Source organism: Eumetopias jubatus, unplaced genomic scaffold, assembly GCF_037043125.1.
Source record: "Eumetopias jubatus isolate StellerSeaLion01/CBP00866 unplaced genomic scaffold, mEumJub1_p1.0 scaffold_13, whole genome shotgun sequence".
Lineage (NCBI taxonomy): Eukaryota > Metazoa > Chordata > Mammalia > Carnivora > Otariidae > Eumetopias > Eumetopias jubatus.
Genome location: NW_028274819.1, coordinates 24,797,546 through 24,815,348, shown reverse-complemented (window position 1 = coordinate 24,815,348; position 17,803 = coordinate 24,797,546). Strand labels below are relative to the sequence as shown.

The 17,803-nt window shown below is 39.8% G+C and overlaps 1 protein-coding gene across 2 annotated transcripts in view; it reads left to right on the top strand.

Moving 5' to 3' along the window:
- Nucleotides 1–17,803, top strand: part of IFTAP (intraflagellar transport associated protein) — a 68,916-nt gene that overhangs the window by 48,407 nt on the left and 2,706 nt on the right. For both annotated transcript variants that reach the window (XM_028111309.2, XM_028111308.2), the window contains one exon: nucleotides 11,037–11,176. In XM_028111309.2, coding sequence (XP_027967110.1) covers nucleotides 11,037–11,176 — 140 coding nt within the window. The remainder of the gene's footprint in view (nucleotides 1–11,036; nucleotides 11,177–17,803) is intronic.

Genomic DNA, 17,803 nt, shown 5'->3' with positions numbered 1-17,803 from the left:
AGTCTTTGGTCTAAAATGAAATAAAGGTGCCCTCCCCCACATCCCCATATGGTTGAATTTTGGATAATTTTCTCAAGTAGAGCCATTTGAGTCAAACCCCTGTTTCTTAGAAGCACCATGTAAATTGAGTTATTTTTGAGTGATACATAACATATCAATTGATCATAAAAATAGCAGAATTTATCATAAAATAAAAAATAAAATCAAAATTTTTACTTTCATAAATATTTATTAAATATGTAAGCCAAACACTTAAGACTAAAGACATATTGTAAATGTTTCTTTGGGGCATTTTTCCAATTGAGCTGGGCTGGGAAAGGCTTAATGCTAGTCCAGTGATGTTTATGCAGATGAGGCCTTTTCCCTTCCTGCTTAACATTACTGTGTAAACATAGGTATCCTTTGTTGCTCAAAAGACCTTTGAAATATGTTCAAAATTAGAGTTGTTTGTTTTGAAAATTCTCATTCCTAATTTAATATGCAAGAGTATCTCAAAGTTGATACTGAATGTTAGGGAAGGGGCTGTTTCCTTGGGGGTTTGGTTGCTGGTGTTGAATTGTTGTTTACAGTCTTTAGGTATTCATAAACATGGGTGATGGTCTGATTGTTGGGGAAGGTGATTTGTTTATAATCACAAAGAGCGACAGTGCTGGATGTTGTCTCCGTTTGGGGGTGGCTCTGGCTTCTCTGGTTGCCCGAATTTGAGAGGCTTTGGTAATTCGAAGCAATTAACATTTTTATTTGGCTTCCAGACATCACAGTACTCCACTGAAGGGGTTGTTTCTCACGCACTGTATTAACCAGGAGACTTTGCGTGGATTTTTTCCTTACTTACTTGGTTCAAGTGAGATCAGAGATCTAAAGGAATCACATGCTCCAGGGAGAGGTTCTCTTAACTTTAAAATCCCAGGCATCTCTGAGTTTCTCTATGTGAGCAGCTTAGGGGGTCCGATTGGATCAGAAGGGATAGCTAAGGACTTATCAGGAAGCCGGGTCTGTAGAGCAAGCACACTATTTTGGGGGAAGAGGAGATTTGAAAATGCAGATTCCTGGGTCCTATTCCTTTTTCTTTTTTTAAAAGATTTTATTTATTTATTTGACAGAGAGAGACACAGCGAGAGAGGGAACACAAGCAGGGGGAGTGGGAGAGGGAGAAGCAGGCTTCCCGCGGAGCAGGGAGCCTGATGCGGAGCTCGATCCCAGCACCCTGGGATCATGACCTGAGCCGAAGGCAGCCGCTGGACGACGGAGCCACCCAGGCGCCCCTCCTGGATCCCATTCCTAAGAGTCTAATTCAGAAGGTCTTTGGTGACAGCATTTTTCACCACTATCTCAGGGGATTCTGATATAGTTGTCTGTGGAAGACACTTGGAGACAAATGGTTCTGGTCTGCATGCAGTACATTGGCAGTATAAATTTAATTTTATAGGAAGGCACAAAAGTGTACGGGTTGGACATTTTTTCATGGCTTACATTTCTTGCTTCCTGCCATTAGCGAGAAAGTCTGTATACTGGCATAAACCTACATAGGTAACAAATCTGATTATGGTTATATCAGTCTTTCAAATTAACCTTTTTACCTTTTCCATTATTTTCACATTGTTTTCTTTAAATATTTTTCTAAGTTGTGGTTTTTTTTATTACCAGATCTATTTCTTTAGTTAAAAAAATAGCATAAAAACATCTCACTACTATGATTTTTTCCAGCAATCAGATAACAGGCAGTGTTGCATTTGTAAGAGGTTGCTGAGGCGGAACCAGGTCTCCGCAGACTTGAATGAGCTAGTCAAGCCCATCCCACGTGTAAAATAAGGTGGACAGACCGGGCTGGAAAGCAACCCAGGCTTCAGTGATCTATTCCAGTTACTGAAAAGACCGCCAGGGCTTCACAATTTTTATAATGTAAGATCTGGGTCATTTGAAAGGAAAAAAAATACTAGTTTGTGCCAAGGTGAATTTTAGTTTGGGCCTAATTTGTATTATACTGTAGGAATGTGAGCAGACAGCAGATATTTGTATCAGATGGGAAATGTGACATTTTAAATAGGCAAGTTGCTTGTATAATTTTGGCAGCTGAGAGGTTTACTGATTAGATCCTGTTGTTATTGTTTAAGCAACAGATTTGCCCAGGGCAACAAGGAAGAGAGCCATGTATTGTTTCTCTATCACTGATTTTATTTGTTCACGTATTTGCTTTCATAAATATTCTCCAAGATTCAGGAGCATGATTCTTTCCCAGGATTCAGCTTATCATTTTGGCGGCCCAGGCAGAGACAAATTTTCAGAGGAGCCAACGCCATGCAGCTGAATCAAGCAGTTGTCTGAGGGTAACATTTGTCACGAAGTTTGGTGCCCTGTGTTTATTTGACATCAAGTTAACCACTTTTTCCTCCTTTGAATTCAAGATAGGGTGGTTAACCTGATGGTTACTGTCAGGCCCCAGACTCTTATCCAGAAAAATGATTATTTGGAATAGGTATTAGTTATGCTGAGGCCTTAGAGCAGGAAGAAACTTCTGGTTGTCTTTATTTATGTTTTCCCCTCAGTTGGCGGAGCCTGTGCTCTGGCTGAGTGCAGTTGACTGAAGAGAGTCTTTTGAGGTCTTAGTCTCAGAATCATACCGTCTCATACAGGTCTCTTGACTGGTGGTGGGTGTGCTTACGCTGTGGTTGATTGTGTTGGGTGAGAACAGGCAACTGACACCTGTGTGAAGATTAGCAACCTTATTTGATTTTCATTTTCAAGCTGTCCAGTACTCCCAATTCTAACAAAAGCATCAGTCACCTCTTTCTTAAAAAATTCTTTCCTTATTTGCAACTTTAAGCAGCTTTTTGCAGCCAATGAATGGCCTGGGACTCTTATTCAACAGACGTGTAACAACTATGACTGGAGCCTGGAATCTAATGAAGAATAAACAGATCCAGCTTCTGTCCTCATTGAATTCATTAACCAGACATTAACCAGATAATCACTAATATAAGATTATAAATTGTTCTAGATCTCATGAGAACATATGGCAGGAGAACTTAAATTTGTCTATGAGATCAGAGAAAGGTCCCTGAGAGCCTGAGATCTAAAGGAGAAGTAGCTGAAGGTCCTGAGCTCAGAAACACATATTTCAGCCAACTTATAGTTTAGGCATTTTGTTTATTTTATACTTAGTATTGTTAAAAATCATTCTTTCAGGGATACCTGGGTGGTTCAGTCGGTTAAGAATCCAACTCTTGATTCAGCTCAGGTCTTGATCTCAGGGTCTTGAGTTCAAGCCCTGCGTTCGGCCCCCCACTGGGTGTGGAGCCTACTTAAGAAAAAAAAAGAAATCATTCTTTCATTGCCCAGAAGATCATTAAAAACATTGAGAGAGAAAAATCCTTTCTTCCAAATGTTCTTTTATCCCTCTTCCTCCAATTTTTTTTTCCTGTTCCTCCAATTTTTATATGTGCAAACTTACCTATCTATGAAGGCCCAGCTTGAAAGCCACATCAACCACAAGGGCAAACCTGTTGCCCGATCCTCACAGTTGTACAAGGAAACTTCCATTCCATTCTTGAGAAGAGCATAGGACTGGGAAGATAAGTCCGCCCTTTCCAAATCCTCCATCTCTTTCTCCCCAAGGGAAATGTAAGGCTTTATCTACTTAGAGAGATTGAGAAAAGAAAACTATGTATTTATGGATCAGCCCCTTTGTTTCTTCTTTTGAGTTCATGCTGTTTGGAAGATGTATGTCTTCTCCTCTGAGTCTGTGCCACCTTTCTTATAGTAGACACACTTTACATGGGGCCCTTGCCAACCTTACTCAGTGTTTTCAACCTTAGAGACACAGTGGAATCACTTAAAAAAGAAGTTAGATATCTGGATCCTGCCTTTGCAGATTCTTTTTCAGGAGTCTGGTCTGTGTCCATTTTAAAGCTTCTCAGGTGATTCTCCTGTGCAGTTGAGGCTGGGAACCATCTCTAGGCAGACATCTGGAGGCATTACTCTCTGAGGCCCAACTTTAAGGGCTCTAGTGATGTGAAGCAGTTCTTATACCCGGATGGATCCGGGTGTCAGCTGTGTGGACTTTCTGTCAGGTGGGATCCCAAGGTCTAGACTTGTAGGAAAGGTTGATACGTAAGAAGCCCAAATGTGACTGCAGGACAAGCTCTATTTTCAAATTCAGCTATATTAATTGTAAAGCTCATGTTTTAGTCCTTATCTTTCTGACTTCTGGATATATTTCTCTTTTGTTTCTATACTTGAAGATAGAGGGATCTGATTTATTATCACTGTCAAATGTCAACCCCACCCAGTGAAGTAAGTCTTCCTTCATCTTCCCGATCTTCTCCTCCTTTTGCACTTCCGTTTTTATTTATTGTGCAATTTTTTCCTCAAAATAGGTGTTAGTTAATGTGTCCCTTGAAAGCAGCATATGGTTTATATATATGGATCTATACCTACACATTCTAAAATTTTGTCTCTTATTGGGAGTATTTAGTTCATTTACACTTAATGTAGTTGCGGATACATTTGTCTTTAAACCTAGTGTCTTATAATTTTGTTTTCTACTGTCCTGCCAGTTTTATGTCTTTCCCCCCCTCTCATTTCTTGCCTATTTTAGATTAATCAACTATTATTGTATTATTTCATTTCCCGCTATTTTTGGCCAGTTGAGAATTCTAGGTTTGTAGTTATTTTCTTTCAGTATTTTACAGATGATATTCTCTTCTTTTTTGGTGTTAATTGTTGAAAACCAGATGTCAATCTGGTTGTTGTTCCTTCGAAGATAACATATTTTTCCTCTCATTTGGCTGCTTTTATAATTTTCTCTTTTGTTTTTCCAGTAATTTCACTACTTGATTTTATTTAATTTGAATTTATTTTCTTTGGGGTTTGTAGAGATTCTTATACATATTGGGAAATTCTCAACAATTGTCTCTTCAAATATTACTTGTGCTTTGACCTTTTCATCATGTCCCATATATCTATCTTTTATGTTCTTTTCTGCATTTTCCATCCTCTTTAATTTCCTTTCTTGCTTCAGTTAGAATATTTTCTACCATTGGGGTGCCTGGGTGGCTCACTCAGTTAACCATCTACCTTCGGGTGAGGTCATGATCTCAGGGTCCTGGGATAGAGCTCTGAGACTGGCTCCCTGCTTAGGGAGAAGTCTGCTTCTCTCTCTCTCCCTCTGGCTTACCCCCCCCACGTGTAAGCACTCTTTCTCTCAAATAAATAAATAAAATCTTGAAAAAAAGAATCTTGTCTACCACCTATGTTCTAGTTCACTAATTCTTTTTTGAATTGTGTCTGTCTTCTGTTACAACCATCAATATTTCAGTTATTTTAGATTTTTTTTTTTGAGAGACAGAATGGGGGCAGGGAGGGGCAGATGGAGAGGGAGAGAATCCTAAGCAGCCCTGCTGAGTGCAGAGCCCAATGTGGGGCTTGATCTCATGACCTTGAGATTGTGACCTGAACTGAAATTGAAGAGTCCAGCATCTAATGTACTGAGCCACCCAAGTGCCCCTCAGTTATTTTAACTTTTAAAAGAGATCTGGAATATCTGTTTTGAGAGATTTCAGTTCTGTGCTGAAATTATCCATTTTTAATGTATTTTTGGGGGGAGCATATTAATCAGTTATTTTAAAGTTCATGTCTTTTTTTTAAAGATTTTACTTATTTATTTGCCAGAGAAAGAGAGAGAGAGCACAAGCAAGGGGTGCAGCAGGCAGAGGGAGAAGCAGGTTCCTTGCTGAGCAGGGAGCCCAATGTAGGACTCAATCCCAAGGCCCTGAGATCATGACCTGAGCCTAAGGCAGACGCTTAACTGACTGAGCCACCCAGGTGTCCCTAAAGTTCTTGTCTTATCATGCTAATACCTGGGATCTCCTGTGGGTCCATTTATATTATATTCATTTTCCTTTTGATTTCATGTCTTTGTATATACCTGGTAATTTTTGTTTAAATGCTGAACATGGCATATAAAATATGTAGGGTCTGGATGATGTTATCTTTTTCTAGCATAGCTTTTCCTCAACATTTTGCTAGCAGTTAGAGTAGTAATAGATCACCTTCATCCAATCTGGGGTTGGGCTGATTTAGGACTGGGTTTAAGGCCTTGTGGGGGCTGCTTTACTTCTAGTTCTTGCTTATTCCTAGTGTGTAGCCCTTCAGGGTAAATCATAGCATCGCCTTCTTGGAGGCCCTGAACTCTAATTTTCGTCTTCATAGCACTCTGATTCTGTTGGTAATTCTGCTAAGCTTCTCAGCCTCTTAGCTTCTCTCATCTTTGCATTTCGGCTTCTCAGCTTCTCCTTGCAAAACAGTAAATGCCATGAGTTGAAAAGCATCTTAGACTCTTGGACTCACTTCTCAGTACTTTCCATCTCTCTGGGATCTTGGCTGCTCAAGTCCTGGGCTGCCCTGCTAGCTCACCAATGCCTTTAAATAGTTGATTTTTTGGTAACTTATCCAGCTTTACTATTGTTATTGGTGGGAGGGTTAGACTGATATTAGGTAGACCAGCAGACCCCTGGGGATGTGGTCTCGGGACTCCTAGGGAAACCCCAAGGTCTGGAGGTCAAATGTGTTGATGTTTGTACTGATGTAGCAAAAGCAATGTGGGTAAAGATGCTGGTAGCTTAGTGCAAATCAAGGTAGTGGCACAAAACTGTACTAGTAGTCATTGTAATCTTCACTGTCATGAATTTGTAATTAGAATGAATGCTGGAGGGGCACCTGGGTGTCTCAGTTGGTTAAACATCTGACTTTGGCTCTGGTCATGATCTCAGGGTCCTAGGATAGAGTCCCACGTTGAGCTCTGTGCTCAGCAGGGAGTGTGTTTCTCCCTCTCCCTCTGCCCCTCCCCTCACTGGTTCCCTCTCTCTCAAACAAATCAATAAAATCTTTAAAAAAAATGAGTGCTATTTTCCACTGAAAATGTTCTTGATGAAATGGTAGAAATTATTAATCTTACTAAATCGTGATTCTTGAGTACACCTTTTTTAATGTTTTCTGTGCTGAAATCCTAAGTATGCACAAAGCACTTCTGGGGCATTCTGAAATACAGTGGTTGTGTCATGGAAAAACACTTATGTGATTGAGTGGTATGCTGAACTAGTTTTTTTTCCCCCCTTACTTTCATGGAATAACATCTTTACTTAAAAGAATGACTGACAGACAAACTATAGTTCTCAGAATGAATCAAGTAAGCCTGTCTCTTCAAGAGAAACACTGGTAGTGTTCATTGCCAATGATAAAATTGGCAGTGGATCAAGTGAAAATTCATTTTTGGAAAACTTGTATCCAGTCCTGTGAGCTTGACAGCTTCCCAATATTTAATGACTTTTCTGATAAAATTGGTGATGTTAACTAATGTGATCTTTATACTGTATAATGAAATGTGTCAACATTTGGAAGAGCTACATAAAACAGTGAACCAATATTTTCCAAATGACCAATTTATGATGTTACAAAATTATGCATAGGAGAAAGATCCATTCTATGTGTAAGATAGACCAATGAATTTTAATGTAACAGTATGAAAAATTCACTGAAATGGCTTCAGGTTGCACATTGAAACTATTTTTAAAAACTTTATCATTTGTCAAGATCTGGTATAGCATCAAGAAAAATATCCACAATTATATAAAAAGACTATTAAAGTACTCCTCTCTTTTCCGACTGCATTTCTGTGTGAGACTAGATTTTCTTCATTTACTTCAACTGAAACAGCATATTCCAAAATTGAATGCAGAAGCAAATATAAAACCTAGCTTTTTTTCTCCTAAGGAAGACATTTACAAAAATTTTAAAATGTAAAACAGTATTTCTTCCCCACTATTTTCTGTTTTTGGAAAAGAGATTTTTCATAAAAATATTTATTTTAATATATAATGGTATTGTCAATGATTCAATAACTAAGTGTTTGCAAATTTGTCAGTTTTAATTTCTAATATGATGAATATTGATTGATATAACCCAAATAAACAAAAGCTCTTTGGGGTCTTCAAAAATTTTTACGAACAAGAACCAGTGAGATGGACTATCATAGCAGAAAACTATGTGCTGAAGAGGCCTTATTACTAAAGCAGTTCTTATCTATATTCTTTTTGGTCTTGGGGAGGGCCCAAAATTTCAGGAAATTTTGGCCATTTCAACATGGCAACAAAGGAACAGATTGGTTAATTTTTTATAAATATGCCAGGCAGATTAAATATTGCTCTCTAAATTATGAGATGTCAGGTAGATTGCTTACTTTTTAATGTTATATTAGATTATCTGATTATAGCTTTTGACTTGTGATTATTGACTTAATATGGAAAGACAAATGGCATAAACACATAGTTTGTAAATGTTGAAATTCTTATGTAGTTGAGAAAGAAGAGATTGGAATGTTTTCAACCAGTCTTGCCATCCAACATGAAGATTCACTTTTGAGAGATACCTTGACTCTGCAGTGCACATCAGCCAAGATAGTGGTATTTAGTTAAGATGAAAACAAGGCCTTTGGTTATTTCAGAAACAACAATTAATAAGATCAGATTAAGTTTCATAAAGCATTTCAGTTTTGGAGAATTTTACAGAGAACTTCAGAAATTCCATCCCCCCCATCAATGAATATAATCATTTTTCTCTCTGAGAGAATGTGAGTATATAAATAACTTACATATGATTTTAAAATGGCTGAAAGATAAGGTAGCCTTCTTCATAAAATATGCCTTACCAGACTATTCCTGTTCATATTAGTTTCACTCTTTTATAAATCTGTCCTCTTTAGGGCTAGAGCTGTTCAGTTTTATTCTTGATTATTCTTGGGTTGATTTTATGTGTGAAAATCCTACCCCTGGAACAGACTTTAGTGTTTGAGGGTAAGGACTATATATAGTTTACTTCATCCACAATATCGTGTTGGTAGGTAGACTCTTGATACTTGCTGTGGAGTTTAAAAGGCAAGATGTGGGGAAATCATTTCCCGTCTCAAATATTTGTTCAGAATTTGCTATGTGTCAGGTGCTGTGTTAGGCATCAGTGAATATGCATTTGTGCATTTTGCTTTTACACTGAAGAAACATATGACAAGAATTTAAGGTGCGGAGGAAACTGAATCTTATTGTTTTGAGGGAATTGTTTCCATGGCAGTAAAATCTTTATGAAAGAAACAGTTTTTGTTGAAAATCCTACCTTCTCTGCAAACACGTCAGGGAGCCAAAGAGTTTCAGCATAGGAATAAGAGAATTGTCCTCCTCACTGCATAATATTGTCAATCAGATTTTAAATAGCTCTGAAAGCAAAATTGATTTTGATTCACATTTGAACTAATGTTGGAGCTGGCAGCCAGTGGTCTCATAGGTACGGGCTTTCCCATGAAGAGGCGTGAACTTTTCTCTTCTTGCTTTTGTTGTTGGCAGGCCCCTGACCAGGCAGTTACACCAGGGAGCTCAATGAGGGAGGTGGATTTGAGCTCATGAGTAGATGTATTAGAAAGCCAATCTTTCCATCAACCTTATTGAGTTTAAAAAAAAAAAAAAATTACTTCTCTGGGTATAAAATGTTTAAGCGTACTTAATACTGATTAACCATGCTAATGTGCGATAGTTGTGACATTTCTTGGCTCTGAGTTTGGTTGTATAATCTGATAAACTTCAATGAGTTACGTAATGAAATCGCTTGTTTAAAAGAAGTTCATGATGTGACGTCGTGGGCAGAGTATGGGCTCTGCTGACAGACTTCCCAGTTCTGACACTTTCTAGCTGTGGCCCCTTGAATGAGCTTACTCTCCTTGCTTAGAGCTCCTTGCCTGTGAAACAGGACGTAATAGCACTGTTGGGAGGTTGAGCTGAATTGATGCCTATAAAATGTCAGCTCATATAAGTGTCGACTATTGTTTTTATTTCTGCTAATTAAGTCATATCTTAAGGTTCCAATAATTAATCATAGTAGAAGTATCTATTCCTCGCGATACCCCTACCCACACACAGGTCCAGTTTCTAGGCTGACTATGTTCTGTTGCTGGAGTCCTAAGAATTTTGTAATTTACGTGTTTTGTGATGGTGTTATCTGTAGCGGTGAGAGACATATTTCAAGTAAGTTTCAGTTTTTGAATATCAATACCTGCTTAATTATCTCCCTATATACATGCTGCTATTGGCAACAGCCAAGGCGGGCCTGTTGTTAATTAATTACTTCCACTGAGAACTTAATTAGTGTCTTCATTAGGATCATCATTGAGGAGCAAGCAGCATCGTCCTGAGCCAGCTGCAAGTTACTGGCTAGCTCCAGCCACCCTTCTGGTCCTAGGAAAGCTTGGATTGATGAGGAAGCCTGTTGTGCTTCTATTTGTTTTTATTTTTTGTCCCCCTTAAAGAAAGCTGTGGAAGATCTGATGGTGATGCCCCCGTGTTCTGTCACATATACAAAAATAAGGCAACAGATCCCACTTACAATAGACGGATCAGAAAACCCAGATTGGTTATTGAATTCTTGTCATGGTGCTAAACAAGCTGGAAACATGTTGTTGTTTGCAGCGTCAAACATCAGACCATGAATTCTGCATATGACAGAGTGCTTCATTTTTCCGCTGAAAGTTAAAGTTCTTTCCTTCTGGCATCACTGTTTTTTAATATATGTATATTTTGAAATATTGCCATAGTGTTTCAGGATGAATTCAGCACTTCATTTCCTTTTTCTCCATCCCTCCGGAAAATATGGGAAAATGAGGCAAAGGTAACATCTTGCCTTATTTTCCTACAGAGGTAGAAATTGGGCTGGGGGTGAGAGGCATGATCAAGTCAGTCCCTAAATGATCCTTCTCCCAGACCTTTTGGATGGAATGTGACCTTGAGACAATAAGATAAAAATAAATGCACCACTGACTTCTATTTTATGGAAAAGGGAATCCCTTGGGTAAATCCCCAAATGAGGACAGGCATTGTCGAACGAACCTACTTTCCTTGAGCATTTTTACTTCACTCTTTCGACTATTGTGGGCTTTTAGGTGATTTAGGTCAATTGTGAACTTGGTGAAAGGATCAAATGAAATATTTTGTACCCAACAGATTCGCTGCTGCTTCCAGGAGAAGTGGAGGAGGACCTATGCACGCGTGTCCCTTCCTACATTCCTTCTGTGGCCCAGCCCTTTGCTCCTGGGTTCAAGCCGGGGCCCGCTGTGGGAGGAGGAGACAAACAAACAGAAGAGGTACTCCATAGGGAGTTCAGTCAGTTTTGAAATTGCCTTGACTTTGTAACTTGTCCTTTCAGAGAAAGGCTGCTATATCCTTGTGTTTTTTGTTTTGTTTTGTTTTTTCTTAGCTTTGGGAAAATTTAGAATTCATGTTGCTTAATTGAGTCCCCCTGACTGCCATTTATCTCTAATGTATAGATTTCTTTTTAAACACGGAGAGCAGTTATGTTTTTACGTGGAAACTATTTTTGTTTCATGAGGTATGCCATGCTACAGGACAGTGTCATCTGGGGACTATGCAATAGATTCTCTCTTTTTTCCTGGACTGGCCATTTTCTTTTTACTCGTGCTTCCGAGGTCCTATAAACATCTTGTATTGGTTAAGGTAAGGCCAAGCTGTTGCTGGAGAGAATCCCAATAGTAAGTCAGTGGCTGAAACGGAGATAGAACTTTATTTCTCTCATGTAACAGTCTATGGAAAGCCTCTATTTTTTTTTTAAAGATTTTATTTATTTATTTGAGAGAGAGAGAGAGAGCGCACACACACATAAACAGGGAGTGGGGGAGGGGCAGAGGCAGAGGGAGCAGCAGACTCCCCGCTGAGTGGGAGCCTGACATGGGGCTCAGTCCCAGGATCCTGACATCAGGGCTTGAGCCAAAATCAGATTCTTAACCGACTGAGCCATCCAGGCGCCCTATAAAGTGAGCATTTGCTCTATTCCTGGGGTCATCAGGGCCCCAGGTTCCTTCTCTCTGGATCTCCACTGTGCCTCAGGACATTGTCCTCCTGTGAAAGTTCCAGCTCAGGTCACCGTCCTACCTGGAGGGGCGGCAGAGAAGAGCGTGGGAGCGGCATGTTTCTCCACAGCTTAGGACTCAGGACTCTTCATTTCTGCTCACATTCCACTGGTGACCACTTAGTCACATGTCCCTGTCCAGCCACCAGGGGCGCTGGGAAGTGTCATCTAGCCAAGCGCTTCACAATCAGGGGGCACGGAATCTCTGCCACGCCTGCACTGTCCCAGCGGCACATGTAGAAAGTCACAAATGCACACTAACCAAGGCTGCTGGTGGTGTTGGGTAATGACTTTGATCACCCTGTTTACTCCCAACATTAAAAGCATATCAGGTACAAGAAGTGGTGAAGGGCTCTTTATTATTGCTTCCTAATAAACCCCCTAGGGTTTGCTTGTTTGATCATTTGGGTACTACCGGTCTTGTCACTTAAAGATATTCTGTTACAGAAGCAGTCGTTCAGTCAAAGGTAATCCATACGTTTCAATTTTAAATTGCCTCTTTCTCATAGAAAGAGATATCTATGTTTTTGTTTTGTTTACAGATATCACAGAAATGTGTCTAGGAGGCTTGCGGGCTTATATTAAACCCCTGAATTGGTTACCAGATAAACTGGTAGGGACCGCCGTTCTTCAGTGTGCTCTTTGAATTACAGATTGCTTTCTCCGAGTAATAAGATATCACAGATATGTTTGTTTACAGATATCACAGAAATGTGTCTAGGAGGCTTGCGGGCTTATATTAAACCCCTGAATTGGTTACCAGATAAACTGGTAGGGACCGCCGTTCTTCAGTGTGCTCTTTGAATTACAGATTGCTTTCTCCGAGTAATAAGAAACTAAAATTGCAGTGTTATTTCTAGCAGGAATCAGTTTCTTTTAAAGACTTGTTCATGTTCTTGACTTCCATTGTGACCACACAAATTGCTGGACCAGCCAGTGGTCATGGCACTTAGTGTCATTATAGGAATTGTTATAAAATCGTTTCTGTTGATGGTTTAAAAAAACTGAATGATTCCTAGAATCCATCAAGTAGCCAGTAAAAATGCAGGTTAAAACCTTGGATATGATTGTATCTTTAAAAGGAACATCAATTTCTTTCCCAGAAAATGTGAACATTTTTTAAATGTTGCAGTCAAAATGATATGAACAAATTTTCTGTTGGCAAACTTAGGAAACATAGATGAAGAACTTTTGCTGTTTTTCGAATACCTAGACTATCTTGGTTGGGATTTTTATTTCTGACCACAATTTGTTAGAAAAACTTCTCAGAACTGTCTATAATCCTAATACTATACCAACTGCGCCTTGGTTTAACAGTATCAATCTTATTTTAAAGCACTCACTGCCAGTAAAAGATCATAATAATCAATTTCTAGCAAATATGTCCTGTAAGGACCAACCAATGGGCAATTTTGGGCTAGATATGGTAGCTGCTTTCCGTGATATCAGTCTCAAAGATGAAAATGTATCCTGGATGTCTTGACCTCCTCTTAATTGCCTAAGAAGAGGCTATGAGTTCCTGATACAGATTAGACCAATTTAATTTTTTTCCTAATTTTGTCACTGGGGTTTTATATATGTGTATCTCCCCCTTAGAGTCAAACATTTGCCAGGAACCTTCCATTTTTCCGTTTGTGAATAACTTCGTGCCTTAGTAATTCTGTCTTGATGAATTTTATGACAGCTTTATAGAACAAAAAGAATCTACATTAGGAAGATGAAAAATGGTGTTCTTCCTCCCATTCCTTTCCCCCAACCACAAATCATAGAAGAAACTTTTGTGGTATTTCAGTGGGAGATCTCCTGTTTTTCCAATTCGTAATGGGACTCTAAATTTTTTCACCTATAAAGATGGTTTATTTACTATATTACTTTGTAAGGTAGCCTACAGCTAAATGCTGCTCTTACTGATTTGAGCATTAGTTCTGTTTTCTTTAATTTGCCTGTGTCGTACTATGAACGAAAATGATTTCTCTGGTAACAGGGTCTCTCTTTGAATAAGTCACATGAACAATTTTAAGGAAACTAGCCGTTTTCTAACAGTGTGCAAATTCTATTCCCTGAGAGGCTATGAAAAGATTTCAGTTAGATTTGAAATGAGACTCCTCAAATCCACATACTTCTCTCAGCTCTGTAGGCAAAAATAACACAATAACTTAATTCACAGTTGTTTTCTTTTTAGTAGCAGGGGATTTGGTTTTCCATTGCACAAATTCTTCTCTTTGAAATAAATCAGAATTTCAGTTTGTAATCCCAAAGCCTTGGAGTCGTATAGCTTAGAACCCTGGAATGAACCCAACCCGAAGGAAGAGAATTCCCAGCATGTGCCGCTGTAGCCAAGAGCCGAAATACATAAATAGAATTGCAACTTTACTGTATTTTAAAAGCTGCCATTTTGAAGATCATAGTGATGTCTTCTGAATTGCAGTGTACATCTACTTTGGATTACATATGTGGCCCTTGTCTTGGAGGACCCTGAATTCACTGATGTGTGTCTTCATGAGCTCACTTAATTAAAAAGCAAAAATAGTAGGAATTAGTGCTAAGTTCAGTGCTATATGCATATGGTGGACATGCAATAAATATTGAATGAACAAATAAATAAATGAAAAACCTCATTACCCACTGAGAGTGTTTTTCTGATATGATAACACGGTCAGGGTCTTTCTCTCTTTTCCTCTCTATTGGTTCTTTCTCCTCAACATGTAAGCATGTTCAAGTCTCTCCCATCCTTAATGAAATGGAGTAAAACAAAAGGAAAGGAAAAACAGCCTTCTCTTTACCTCAGGCCCTGGATGTATTCAGAATAAGGGTACCAGTTACTCTGTAACTGTCAGATCCCAGTGGACACTTTCCAGGTTTTTGTTTGTTTGTTTGTTTTTTTGAGAGAGAGAGAGAGAGAGAGTGAGGGAGGGACAGAAGGAGAGGGAGAGAGAGAATCTTGAGCAGGTGCAGCGGCTCAGTGCGGAACCCTATATGGGGCTCGATCTCACGACCCTGAGATTACAACCTGAGCTGAAATAGGACTCTTCACTGACGGAGCCACCCAGGCGCCCCTCCAGTCATTATTTTAATGGATCACTCTACTCTGCCTGACCCTCATGGTCCACTGGTTCTCGTTTTACTGCTCTGCTCAGATTCTTTGTGCATTTCTCTGTTGGTTCTTTCCCTGCCTCCTTTGGGGTTTTCCCTCCATCCAGTCCTTAGGAGTTGGTGTTGCTCAAGATTCCAGCTAAACCTCTTCCCACTTACATACTTGGATCCACTTTCATCTCTAGGTTACTACCTTTTCTGCTTGTGTTCAAATCCATATCTCTAGCTTCAGATCTTTCTCGGAGCTTCAGGTTCCTGTTTTCAATTGCCTGTTGTTATCTGTATCTGGATTCCTTTGGGTACCTTGAGATCAACATGTTCAAAACTGAGCTTGTCTTTCTTTACCTGCTTCCCTTCACACATTCTTGCCTTTCCATATCCAAATCAGTCATCAAGTGCTGCCAGTTTTACTTTATGATATTTTCACATCTCTGCTTTCAGCTCCCTGTTCTCATTATCTCTTGCCTGGACTGCTCCAGCAGGCTCCTAACTAGTCTCCCTGACTCCAAATCTACTCTCTTTTTACTCTTCAAGTAACTGATGTAGATGTAATCTCCAAGAGGTAGGGCATCTTTCTGTTTTGTACAAAGCTACCTGTCCAGCACCTGCCTCATTGTAGGTGCTCAGTTAAAATTTGAATGAATGAAGGAATTTACCTGAAATGCAAAGATGACCAAGTATCTACCTTCCGTTCAAAAAATCCTTCAGTGACCTCATCATCTCTAGGATAAACAGCATATAAGACCGTCATGATCTGGCACCATCTTTCTCTCTTGCTTCTCTCTACCTTAACACTTAACTACTTGCAAATCCTCACACGTGAAACTTTGCATTTTATTTCCTTGGGCTGCTCGCTAGAACTCCCCTTATCTGCAAAGTTCTTCTTCCCTCAACTTTGTTAACTAATATCCTTTAAGATTCTGCTTAGAGGGGCGCCTGGGTGGCTCAGTTGGTTAAGCGACTGCCTTCAGCTCAGGTCAGGATCCTGGAGTCCCAGGATCGAGTCCCATATCAGGCTCCCTGCTCGGCAGGGAGTCTACTTCTTCCTCTGCTCCTCCCCCCTCTCATGCTCTCCCCTCTCTCTCTCTCTCTCGCTCTCTCTCAAATAAATAAATAAATAATCTTTAAAAAAAAAAGTTCTGCTTAGATACCACCTATCCCAGGAAGCCCTCTCTGATTCCTTCCCAGTACTTTACAGTCTGAGTGGGGTTAGGTATCTCTTCTCTGTTCCCATCACCCCCTAAGTATACTGTTTATACTTACTCTGTTTTACTGTACTAACTTGTTTATATGTCTATCGCCTTTCTCTATGATGTCAGACAAGTCTTCATCTTTGTCTCCTTAGCACCTAGCACAACGCCTAGAATTTCATAGGAACATAGGGTTCGTGGAAAGAATGAAAAGTAACTGAATGACTGCAGGAGGCTGCCTCTCTGACATTTGGAATCAGGGATGTACTGGCCACATTACAGGGATAACCCCACATGGTTTAGAATGTCTTGAGTATCATCACATTTTGGCATTGCAAATATGAAATTACTGCTATTCTTGGTTTCTTGCTTTTATAGTTCAGCATTGAACTGATTGCCTAGGGAGTTAATCTAACAATAGCTGCCATTAATAATTCCATTTCCAAGTGAAGAAATTTATATTTTTAGGTATATTTTTTATAACTCTAAGTGTATTATAGATGAGTAACTCTTGTGTTGGCATCAAATTTATTGACCAGCTAGGGGCTCCTGGGTGGCTCAGTCATTAAGCGTCTGGCTTCGGCTCAGGTCATGATCCCAGGGTCCTGGGATCGAGCCCCACATCAGGCTCCCTGCTCAACAGGAAGCCTGCTTCTCCCTCTCCCACTCCCCCTGCTTGTGTTCCCTCTCTCACTATCTCTCTCTCTGTCAAATAAATAAATAAAATCTTTAAAAAAAATTTATTGACCAGCTAAAAACTTTATTCCTTGCTCTTGTTTCGGTTAACACCAAATGACCGATGAAGGGGATCATACTCCATAACCGAGAAAAATTTAAGTGTATTAAAAAAAAACTTAAGGGCGCCTGGGTGGCTCAGTTGGTTAAGCGACTGCCTTCGGCTCGGGTCATGATCCTGGAGTCCTGGGATCGAGTCCCACATCGGGCTCCCTGCTCGGCAGGGAGTCTGCTTCTCCCTCTGACCCTCTTCCCTCTCGTGCTCTCTATCTCTCATTCTCTCTCTCAAATAAATAAATAAAATCTTTAAAAAAAACTTAAAGGAAAATAAGATTTTTCCACTTAACAATAAACTTCTGCAACTTTAGTACCATAATTTGGATATTACGGCTACAAGGTATGTTGGGACCTCAGACAAGGGAGAGGAATGAGGACATGATGGGTTGGGCCATATGTAGAGCTAAGTTGGCCATGGGAGTGAGCCCTTATCAGAGTCTAGAAGTCCAACACACAGCTGTACTCTTGTCTGGGTTGCTAATACAAGGTGGGTCACAAGTGGGTGCTGAGTGGGGAGGCAAGTAGGATTTTCTGGAGAGTGGCAATGCTTGGCTGAGGGTAAGGTAAGCTTCGGCACACCCCCTCTGTGCTTTTGCAGTCCCTTTTTGCATTTCTCTATTGGAGAGCATGGCACACGATGTGGAAATTGTTCATTTACTCTGTGTTCTCCCTGAAGTGAGGAAGCCTGGTGGACACAGATTTGCAGTTTTCGTCCCTGTGTTCCCCATATCTAATACATGTTAAACACTCGGTACATGTTTATGGAGTGA